General features: G+C 44.3%; 1 protein-coding gene across 1 annotated transcript in view; it reads right to left on the reverse strand.

The window, feature by feature from the left end:
- The window catches only part of PREP (prolyl endopeptidase), a 307,703-nt gene that overhangs the window by 270,915 nt on the left and 24,574 nt on the right, over positions 1-12,214 (reverse strand). Inside the window, exons 4-6 of the mRNA XM_030199170.1 lie at positions 8,729-8,859; positions 6,245-6,448; positions 1,545-1,666 (exon numbers count right to left, since the gene is read on the reverse strand). Coding sequence (XP_030055030.1) covers positions 1,545-1,666; positions 6,245-6,448; positions 8,729-8,859 — 457 coding nt within the window. The remainder of the gene's footprint in view (positions 1-1,544; positions 1,667-6,244; positions 6,449-8,728; positions 8,860-12,214) is intronic.

The following is a 12,214-nucleotide window of genomic DNA, read 5'->3' on the forward strand; positions in this document are numbered from 1 at the left end:
AATTATCTACGGCGAAGCCCCGGGATACATGACAGACCTCATAGACCTACCAACCAGAAACACAACAGGATCAACACAAACATACCTAAATCTCCACTACCCAAGCTGCAAAGGACTCAAATACAAATCAACCTATGCATCCAGCTTTCCTACATAAGCACACAACTAAGGAACGCATTACCAAAAGCCGTGAAAACAACTTTATGATCACCTAAACTTCCGTCACCTAAACTTCCGGAAATCATTAATAACTAACCTGTTCAAAAAAGCACACCCTACCGACCCAACTTAAAGGCCTGTACCCTGCAACACAATGAAACCAAAGCTCGTAATGGACATATAATAACTCTTCCTTTCTACGATTCCCTAATGTGTCTATACACACGAACCTTATTCTACCACAACATTACTGTCTTTGTTCATACCGGAATTGGCGAACGCCTTTACGGTACTATGTAAGCCACACTGAGCCTGCAAATAGGTGGGAAAATGTGGGATACAAATGTAACAAAAAAATAAAACCACTGCCCTTTTTAATGCTGCTGGTAGTTGCCCATTAAGAGAGGACTTCATAATTTTTGTGGCACCTTCTATGAGGCCCATACTTGCCTGCTGCACTATCTTTGATGGGCAGGGGTTGAGGGAGCAGGTAGCTGGTCAAAGGTTTCTTAAGATTTTGTCGAGGCTCTCCTCTGTCATTGGATTAAAATGAAGGCCCAAAGAGTCACAGCTTCAGTAACAGCAAAATTGAAGATTACCTCAGATTCTGAGTGGGCTTGAATCCCAGGTGTCAGCAAGCAGCCTGCAATCTACTGGAATCCCTTAGCATTTTCAGCTGATGACCCTTGAATCCCACTGAACATGCTCAGGGGGTTAAGGAAAGGTGGCTATAGATCCAGAGTGACAGAGTGACTGACAAGCTGTCAGGGTCTTGCAGCCAAAGACAAAGCTGAACTGATATACTGTTTCCTAATAAAGTGGGAAATGAGAAAGCCAAAGAAATGATATGGAGGTCTCAAGAAGTAATGTCAAGATGGGAGAACTTTTCACTCTTCTTCCTCAAAGTAGGAGGGGCATGTAATCAAAAATATACATTTCTATGTAAAAACTGGTTAGCCCAGACTCTGGTGAACAGTTTGCAAGCATACTATTTCTAAATGCCAATGGAAACGAGCCTTGTACAATCCTTACCTCCACCATAAAAACTCCCTCGGTCCACCAAATAGGTACAGAAGAGAGATTTGGAAAAGGTGAGAAATAAATAATTAGAAGACTGTAGTAATATGAATGTGTACTAACAGCTCTGATCAAACTGCTGCTTTACTAATCACCAACCTGACACAACAGTTCTTGAGTCTAGACTCATAAGGGGAAAAGGTCAGCCCAACTCTGCTGGATAAGTCTGTCCTAGTCTATTCCTCAGACCTGGAAAATACAGAAGGTTAAAGCAGAATACGCCTGCCCTAATTTAAGGCTCTGAAGAAGATAGAAACATAATCCACACACCCAATATGCTTGCAAGAGGGTATGCTTCCAGAACTCACCTCTACCCCACCCATCCATTTGGGCTCATCAGGAAACTCAGCACACAAAACGTCCTTGGATTGTTCAGTCCCCAAAACATGGTAGTAAAGCTTTTGATGTAGGTTTGTGGATGTCTCAGTGCCTGCAATGGATTACAAAATTAATCTCAACACGCGTGTGGGCTTGTTTGGCTTTTAACAAGGGAGGGATTTGGGTCTAAGGTATGGTTTGTTTTATTAATGATGTTAACGGTCTGGAGTTTAAGACGGAGGCAATATATACATAAATATCCAGCCGATGTTGCTGGGCCAAATATAATTTTGCGACCGAGCACTGGGCAATCTCGAACACTGGACAAGTTAAACAAGTGGCACAGTTCACGTCACTGTAACCAGGAGGCATATTTTCAAAGCACTTAGCCTTCCAAAGTTCCTTAGGTTTCTATGGAACTTAGGAAGGTTAAGTGCTTTGCAAATATGCCTCCAGGACTCCCTGCTGCTCACACACACTGTGAGAATATCTCTATATATAAAAGGCACCACCAACGTTCTAAATGAAGCCTCCAGCTGGAAGTGTGAAGGGGGAGAGATATCTGGTTTCCCCGTGAGTGTCTGCCCCGCCCTCGCTCTCTCTGTAACACAAACAGTGAAGGAAAACACAGCAAAGCAGGAAATCAAATCGCTCTCTCTGTAACAGTGAAGGACTCAGAGGGGGGAGGGGAGAGAGGGCAGAAGCCCTCACTATCTCTGTAACACAAACAGTGAAGGAAAACAGCACAGCACGAAATCGAAATCGCTCTCTCTGTAACAGTGAAGAACTCAGAGGGGGAGGGGAGTGAGACGCCCTCACTCTCTCTGTAAAACAAGCACAGGACAGCAGGAAACTTAACACTGAAGGACTCGACTCGGAGGGGAGAGGGGACAGACAGCACAGGGGAAGGGAGAGAGGGCAGGGACACACACACTCCCACATGCATACTCTGAAGAAAACCTTGCTAGCCCCCGTTTCATTTGCATCAGAAACGGGGCTTTTTTACTAGTGAAAATATAAAACAGATGTACCACATTCTAACAACTGAAAGTTATACTGCTCAAGGTACAGGCCAACCGAATTTTGGTTTTTGGGTCAAAAAACTGTCCCAAAATCTGCATTTGGCCTTAATTTGGTTATGGGCAAAAATGCCGGGGCATTCTCAGCTGAAACTTTGTGCCATGTCCCCTGACAGCTCTCCTTCTCTTTCCCCTCCCCCTCCCCCAACCAAATAAGCTCATACTTCCTCCCTCCCCAATCAGTAACCCCTTCCCCCAGCTTATCTTACCATCTGGTAGTCTAGTGCAATGGTTCCTAAACCTGGTCCTAGAGGCACCCCAGCCAGTCAGGTTTTTAAGACATCCACAATGAATCTTCATGAGAGAGATTTGCATGAACTGCCTCCATTGCTTGCAAATCTCTCATGAACATTCACTGTAAATATCCTGGAAACCTGACTGGCTGGGGTGCCTCCAGGACCAGGTTTGGGAACCACTGGTCTAGTGGTTAGTTGGACAGAAGCAATCCCCCCTCACTCCTGCCCATGCAGTCTCTGGACTCAAAATGGCTGCTGTGACTTCCAGCGGCAATCTCAAGGCTGCCATAGGAAGTCGTGGCAGCTATTTTGAGTTAGGGATAGTATGGGTAGGAGCGAGTGGGGATCACTCCTGTTCCAACTAGCCACCAGACTACCAGGGCAATGAGGTAGGCAGGGGAGGGGGAAGGAAGGAAGTGGTAGCTTCTTTGGTTGAAGGGGGCAGCGGCGGAGGAGGAAGGGAGTGGGGCAAGGGATGTTTTTGTAGCGGAAAATATTGGCCACAGATTCAGTTTTGGCCACTCTCTAGATCAGGGGTTCAGGACACCCTCAATAAACATGCAAAAGATAAACTGCGTACAATGGAGGTAGTGCATTTAAAATCAGTCTCATGCAGATACAATGAAAACCGGACCTGCTAGGTGTGTCCTGAGGATTGTTTGAGAAACTCTGCTCTAGATGAAGATTAATAAGTTCTAGTTTAAAAGTAATTATCCCCAGCACCTGCTGCTTGTGCTCTACACTAGCATCCTCCTCCCACTGACTGGGTCAGAACCACCTCTGGGTGAGTCTCCCGCTCTCAAATTACCCCCAGTGATTTCTAGGTTACTGGAGCCACACTCCCAGTGGTCCCACAGCTCCCAGAAAGCACTCACAGACCCAACACACAAACCACCAGGATTCTTTATCAATCCAGACAGGCAGAGGCAATAAACTGAAAAGCAATGTTTATTGTCTATACAAATTGAACAATGAACCAAAAGAAGTGCAATCAGCAAACAATAACAGGTAACTGAAATATAGATCAATTATAACACTAACTAAACATATGCTTACATTCTGAAAAGTATCTGGGAAGATTAGGATATATAACTGTTTGTTTACTGAGCCTCAGTAAAGAGATCCTACTCTCTTTTCTTCCTGGCTAGGACCAGAGGCAAAATCAGTACACTCTAAAGGAAATGAGCTCCTGGGTCAAACAGAGCCCAGTCAACAAAATTAAGTATACTGCTGCTTGATTCCTGCTTGTGTCAGAGAAAAAGAACATTCAGTTCCCTGTAACAGCTTACAGCAAAGAAACACCACTTGCTGGCCAAATAGGAGAAATACACTTCAGGACATAATCAAGGCAGGAAAATATCCAATACATTTTACAGACTTAAAACACTGTTTCTTCACAATCATGTTCCCCCTAATGTTCGTAGAGGAGATCGTGACAAAGTCTTAGTGAGACGAGAACAACAGTGGATACTACAGTTGCTTCATGGTTTAAATTCACACAGTCTAAGTGTAGAAAATATTTTGCAGATAAAAGTTTTTGATTAAGCCCTAGTGGGTCCTTTAAACAACAGTGACCGATACATTTAAGCAGCGGAAGTTTCGTTTCCGGTTAGGGCTATTGTCGGTGTTATGCAGCCAGTAAGCGCCATGTTTTGAAGTCTGGCACCATCTTTAAATAAGTTTGTTCATAAGTTTGGGTCTTCTAGGTGGAGGTTAATGTTCCTAATACTAGTATATTGAAATTGGTTACACAAGTGTTTGAAATGAAGTCCATGAAGTTGGTCTGGCCTTCGTTCACAAGCTCCAAATAGTCCTCCCTCATTCAGTAAGACTTCTAGCTTAACCAGACAGGAACAGGTCAGTCTAGAAAACCTAAGGAGCTGTACAGTACACCATCACCATTCCACTGGAAAAAGAGAATACTGAGATTCTATGGGAGCAAAGAACCCTTAAGGGATGGATCACACAGAACTACTTTCCGTTTCCATCACAGGTCAACAGGCATAACTCAAGGATGACAAGGAAAGGCAAATAAAGCACATTAGCATTACATTTACTACATGCCACAAATAGGCCTCATGTAGGTATTAAAAAGCAATGCGGATGTGCAGGAGGCCTAAGGAAAACCATATCCAACAGTTGCCAATGAGAAACTTGGTCTCCCACAAGTATGTGTTGGGGACTGGACTTGATCTACCACCTTTCTGTGGTTACAATCAAAGTGGTTTACATATTATATTCTGTGGTTACAATCAAAGTGGTTTACATATTATATAGAGGTACTTATTTTGTACCTAGGGCAATGGAGGGTTAAGTGAGTTGCCCGGAGTCATAAAGAGCTGCAGTGGGAATTGAACCCAGTTCCCCAGGATCAAAGTCTGCTGCACTAACTACTAGGCTACTCCTCCACTAGCAACATTCCCTGTAGAAGCCTGCCCTTGCAGAGCAGCAATGCGGCCGCGCAGGCTTCTGTTTTTGTGAGTCTGACGTCCTGCACGTACGTGCAGGACATCAGACTCACAGAAACAGAAGCCTGCGCGGCCGCGTTTCTGATCTGCGAGGGCAGGCTTCTACAGGGAATGTTGCTAGTGGAATAGCAACATTAACATTCCATGTAGAATCTCAAATAGTAGCAACATTCCATGTAGAATCTCAAATAGTAGCAACCACTGGGCTACTGTTCCACTCCTTGGGATTCTGGAATCTTGCTATTCTATGGGGTTCTACATGGAATGTTGCTACACTTTGAGATTGTGAATGGAATCTTGTTAATGGGACTTGATATACCACCTTTCTGAGGTTTTTGCAACTACATTCAAAGCGGTTTACATAAATTCAGGTACTTATTTTGTACCAGGGGCAAAGGAGGGTTAAGTGACTGGCTCAGAGTCACAAGGAGCTGCAGTGGGAATTGAACCCAGTTCACCAGGATCAAAGCCCACTCCACTCAAGTTGCAACAGACTTGACAAAAGAGCTGAATCAATCCAGCATCACGGCATCTATCCCTGTCAAATGGAGTCTCAGCAAGAGAGAGGAATGGTTTTTACCATGTCAAAATGCAGTAGTGACAATACACAAGGATTCCTTGGCTCATTCCTTGACCATACATTGAATAGAGTCAGCGATGATCATCTCCCCCATATCTGTCCCACACAAACCTGAATTCTGCCACTTACTCGGTTACTGTCACCTTTGCTAGGAGCTTCCCAAAAGGGTTATTTTTCCCCCTAAATTTTCTTCTAAAGTTCTACAATTTGAATTGTGCTTACATTGTAGCTAACATTAACTGAAATTAATCTCATTCACACAGAAATAAAAGGTACAGGAATGAAAACCACTTTCACATTCCTCCTCCAAGTTACAGTCTAGCTCACCATCTCCATCCTGTTTTGGGTAGCAGTTGTAGAACATTCCCTTCCCATCATGGGTCCAGGCCATACAGCTGAACTTCACCCGTTTCAGCACATCTGGAAGCTGTGTGCCGTCCTCCACCTTCATGAACTGAATAGTCACCCAGTCTGAGCCACTGGCACTCAACCCGTAAGCAAAGTACTCTCCGTCTTCACTGAAAGCGTAGCCTAGACACCATGACAAGACGAGTGCAGAGATAATGTGAGCTTCTCAGGCAGCTTTCCAGCAAAAAACATTTAGCTCTCACAGGTCACCTACATAATGGTCAGCACCCCGCTCAGCCTTGGTGGCCACCAGGCAAAGCTCACAAGCAATATGAGATTTGATATAGAATCTCATAAGTGGGGTTGGGGATGGTCATCTGGCAATTAAGGCAGTGCTTCTCAACCCAGTCCTTCAGGCACACCTAGTCCCATCAGGTTTTCAGGATATCCACAATGAATATGTATTCTGCCATTAAGTAATCACTATTATCAATTCTGATCAAAAAAAATATATGATTTTATTATATACTTTTATTTGGGTTTGACGGTGTTGTAAGCTGTGATTAAACCAGCAAACAGTGAACTTATGCAAGTAATTGAGAGCTAACAAAAAATATAGCTCACTTGGATATAAACACAGTACAAGGCTGTTATGAGATGCGACTGTATTCATTACAAGCATCATATCATTGGAAAAGCGTTGCATGAATATTGCTAAAAGACATCAAAGCAATAAAGAAATCAATTATCTATGGATTCAATGATAACGACCCAGTGTGGGGTCTGATGGACAGATGTTTTTGAAGATTTAACAGAAGATATCAGTAGTGATCGATAACAGGACTATTGTACCATCAGGTTACAATGAAGAAAAAGATGGTTATTTCATGTTAAATTCAATGGCCTTGAAACTCTGTGGGAATAAGTATAGTGTTGTAATTCACATAATTAGATTAGGCATTGTATGGTATGATTGATTAGTATGAATGTATGTGTGATTAGAGGAAAATAAGATATGATACTGGTCATGGTGAAAAATTATGCACAGAAAGGATTTGTTACAAGCATATAATAAAATCATATTTTTTTTTATCAGAATTGATAATAGCGGTTACTTAATGGCAGAATATTAAAGATAGTGGTAACCTCTAAAAATTGGGCGAGCTCAGTAATAAGGTATATTATACAATGAATATGTATGAGATAGATATTTACATAGCAAGGAGGTAGTGCATGCAAATCTCTCTTGCATATGCATTGGGGGAAAGCCTGATGGGACTAAGTATGCCTCAAGGCCTGGGTTGAGAAGCACTGAACTAAAGAGTTAATTCTATAAAGGTGGTGCCAACATTTAGGCGCCAAGAATATGCATAAATGACCCAAATATTAGCACATCTAATATAATAATTTGCACCTCCAACGTTCTGAAGCTGACTCCGTGGCAGTGAAGACGTGTAGTGTTCCTGGGGTTCGTAACTGCCCCGCCCTTGAGGGAACTCTGTATAGTTGCCAGCCCTCGCGCCTCCCTCCCTCTCTCGTTCTGTCCTCCGGTAGCCCCTCGCCTTCCTAAGTGCTGGCTGTCTTTTAAAAATTCTTACCTTGGGGTGAAGCGTCCAGTGAAGGCGAGCGGTGCTTCACACTGCCTTCGCATGTGTCTCAGCTCTGCCTCTGGTCCCGCCCTTCCGGAAACAGGAAATGAGGGCGGGACCAGAGGCAGAGCTGAGACGCACGCGAAAAAGTGAAAGCGCCGCTCGCCTTCGCTGTGGACGCCGCACCCCAAGGTAAGAATTTTTAAAATACAGCCAGCACTTAGGAAAGCGAGGGGCTGCCGGAGCACAGGTTGTGCTTGCAGGGCAGAGAGAGAGAGAGGGAGGGAGGCGCGGGGGCATGGAAGTCGGAGGAGAGGGGGGGCGTCCTGCAAGTTGAAGGGGAGGGGGGGTCGTCCTGGAACTCGAAGGGGAGGGAGGTGCGGGGGTGTGGAACTTGAACGAGAATGGGGGGCATGGAACTCAGAGGGGAGGGAGACACACACATTATGTCTCTCTCTCAATCACACACTCTCTCTCTCTCTCTCTGACTCACTCTCACTCTCTCTCACACATACTCTCTCCTAACAGTTCCCTTAAAAACATAATTGCCATTACAGGACAACCTTGCTAGTGCCCATTTCATTTCTTTGAGAAACGAGCTTTTTTTTACTAGTGCATGTATAAATGCTGTACGCTTCCAGAACTTTTTTTCAAAGCTATACACTCTAGGCAGCATCCACACCGGGTTCTGACAGATGACGTCGCCCACATGTGAGAATACCTCTGGCCTGCTTGTCTTCGGAGAAATGCCATTATTCCAGACGTGCGCCATTCTATAACCTGGTGCTTCTAAACCCAGTAGCGCTGTATAAGTAGTTAATAATAACAGGATCCAGGAGCTAGTGAATTTACTACAAATTTCAGAATCACTGACCTCGCATGGCCACTGTGCCGTCCTCAGAAAGCTTATTTGGGTCCAAAAATACTCGGGGTTCACCATCCAAAGAATCCTGCACGTACAGTACTCGCTGGTTCTGCAGCCCAGAATTGTAGAAATGGAAGTACCTGGGGAGCCAGAGCAGTACTGGTTTATTAACAAGCCTTTGCTGTTAACAGGGGAGTAGAGGTGTACAGAGACCTTCTGGCCGCAAGAGACATTTTTGTGAAAACAAGACCTCCGTGAAGACATTGCCTGAGCTCCATTAGTAACTACATTGTACAAATGCACTAAGCTATTAGGAAGCCTGTCACATAATGTGACACTATTGCAACAATGCTCTGCCTATTACCTGATGTCACAATCCTGAGCAAATGCTCCGGAGTGCAACATTCTAATGCTAGAACCTCTTGGACCAGTCTGCCTAGATCAGTGATGGCGAACCTATGGCACGCAGAGCACTCTCTGCTGGCATGCGTGCCGTTGCCAGGGGAGGGCCTGGGCTCAGCCACTTTCCCTCCAGGCCCGCCCAACCCAACATCCCCTCGCATGTCCTCCCCGCCGGCGCTGATTACCTCCATCGAAGCGGCCGCATCTTTGAAAGCCCTGCCCGTTTCTAGCCTTCCCTTCGTCAGTTTGTTCCCTCAGAGTCAGTCCCGCCTTCGGACATCATTTCCGCGCGGGCGGGACTGACTGAGGGAACGAACTCACGAAGGGAAGGCTAGAGACGGGCAGGGCTTTCAAAGAGGCAGCCGCTTCGACGGAGGTAATAAAAAAGATTTACATGCAGGGCATGGATGGGAGCGGGAGCGGAGGGCAGGAGAGAGAAAAGAATCGCTAGGTATGGATGGATGGAGGGGAGGGCAGGGGAGAGGAGGGTTGCTGGACATGGGGGGAGGGCAGGGGAGAGAGGAGGGTTGCTGGACATGGATGGATGGAGGGGAGGGCATTTTGTTGGATGGATGGAGGGGAGGGAAGGGAAGACAGGAAGGAGATGCACATGGATGGAGGGGAAGGGAGTTATCAGCATGCATGCAACAGCAAAAAATCACATTAATTATTCAAGAGCATGTCAAATGCTTTTAAAGTTCTGTTATTCAGGTTAAATTGCCCTGTTGGCACTTTGCGATAATTAGATTTTGGGTTGCTGTTTGGGCACTCGGTCTCTGAAAGGTTCGCCATCACTGGCCTAGATTCTCCCTGCTGAAAAGGCATCACAGATACAGTCTGCACGATTAAGTATCCGCTTCCTGCCATCAAGAAAGCACAGTTTACCACACTAAATTCCGATTTCACTAGAGTACCACAATATGCAGAAGGAATATCAGACAGCAGAGATTTACATAGCAGTAAATTTGAGAGACTGAGAACTTATGCCAATGAGTGGAAAGTGTAGACGTGAAGTGTTTGTTGTACTCTTTCAAAAAATACTAGGACTAGGGAGCATTCAATGAGTAAATTTAATAGTAGTAAACTTAAAACAAATTGGAGAAAATGTTTCCTCACTCAACATGTAATTGAATTCGTTGCCAGAGAATGTGGTAAAGGCGGTTAGCTTAGCGGGGTTTTAAAAAGGTTTGGACGGCTTCCTAAAGGACAAGTCCATAGACCATTATTAAAATGGACTTGGGGAAAATCCACTGCTTATTTCTGGGATGGGCAGCATAAAATGTCTTGTACTTTTTGGGATCTTGCCAGGAGGTATTTGTGACCTGGATTGGCCACTGTTGGAAACAGGATGCTGGGCTTGACGGACCTTCGGTCTGTCCCAGTGTGGCAATACTTATATACTTATGTATCCCTTGGGGTTCATTGTAGTCATAGTATATGCAAAACTAACCCATTTGGACAAATGCCCCCCCCCCCCCCCCGAAACTAACAATGGTAGAATGGAAAAAGATACAGTACCATTTTGCACTTTACACTACAGTAGAGCTTTCCATACCGGGACCCCCAAATGGAGTCAGAAAATCCGTGTTCGAGGTACAGCTGCATCTAGATTAAAGTTTTAATTGCGCAATTAAAGGTACGTTATTTAATTACCTTTTTCCCCCCACTGCAGCTCCTTGTAACTCTGGGCAAAATCAGTTAATCCTCCATTGCCCAGAGTCAAAGGAACTGCAGTGGGGGGAAAAAAGGTAATTAAATAACATACCTTTAATTGAGCGACTAATCACGATTACAAATTTTATCAAATCACAGCCCTAAAGAAAATTAAAGAATAAAAAGCACCGAAAAGGTGAGAAATACAACATACAAATTGAAAAATTACGAATCTAAAACAGCAGGCAACAGCCTACTACAGAAAAAGCAAGCTTAGGGTTGGGTGCGTGGCAACGAAGCCGAACTACTCCGGGCCACCCCCAGCACACGCCATTTCCAGCGCTACAGCCATTTTTTAGATTTCTGTAGCGCTGGAACTTAACCAGCAGTAATCAGCGCTGCCCAGTTACCGCGGGAGCCCTTACCGCCATCTCAATGGGTGGCGGTAAGGGCTCCCCACCAAAATGGCCAGTCTTTTACCCGTTGTGGTAAAAAAAAGGGGCATCAGCGTGCATCAAGAAAAATAAAACATGCGCCAACCCTAGCACAGTCCCCTGCAGCTTAGTAAAACGACCCCCCCCCCCCCCCAGTGTGGGGTCAGGACTTCGAAGGGGTCTCCGTAGCCTGCATCCTTATTCTTGGTCCACACTAGGGGGGGGGGGGTTGTTACACAATTACATTTGCCCACAGTCACGGGGTTCACAGCTACAAAAAGATTTGTGAAGCACTGCTCTACGGAGTTAATTCACTACAGGGACAAACTTCTGTACTGCACTTACAGACACACGATAACAGTCCCTTCCAGCCTTCCTGGTATATAGAGAAGAGGTTAAAGCAATGGGGGCTACTTTTTTGTTAACTTATCCTTGCAAATGCTGTATTAAATATTTAGGGAATAAGTATATATTTTTTTGAACCAGACCAGTTGAAATTGTTTATAAATTGTAAAAAAAACTGCCCAAGTAGAAATAAGAAAAATCAGAAAGTGAATTATGCAGGGGGTTTATGAGTCAGGCCACTTACTAATTTAATATCTTTTCAGAATTTCTTAGTTACATCTCCTATAATTGCATTCTTCTCCCCTATAAGTATAGTGGTCTAAGAAAGCAAAAAAACTGCCCAAGTAGAAATAAGAAAAATCAGAAAGTGAATTATGCAGGGGGTTTATGAGTCAGGCCACTTACTAATTTAATATCTTTTCAGAATTTCTTAGTTACATCTCCTATAATTGCATTCTTCTCCCCTATAAGTATAGTGGTCTAAGAAAGCAAATTAAGATTCACATATTTTTTTTTTCTTTTCTTTTTTCCTGGGATTGCTTAATACTATCCTTGTTTTCAAATAATTTTATTTTGTTGAGTAGTAAACCAAGGAAACATTTTTGCTGCTGTGTTGCCAAAATCTGCTGTCTGGCTACGCCCATGCGCCACACTCGTCCTT

The sequence above is a fragment of the Microcaecilia unicolor genome, chromosome 3, assembly GCF_901765095.1.
Source record: "Microcaecilia unicolor chromosome 3, aMicUni1.1, whole genome shotgun sequence".
Classification (NCBI taxonomy): domain Eukaryota; kingdom Metazoa; phylum Chordata; class Amphibia; order Gymnophiona; family Siphonopidae; genus Microcaecilia; species Microcaecilia unicolor.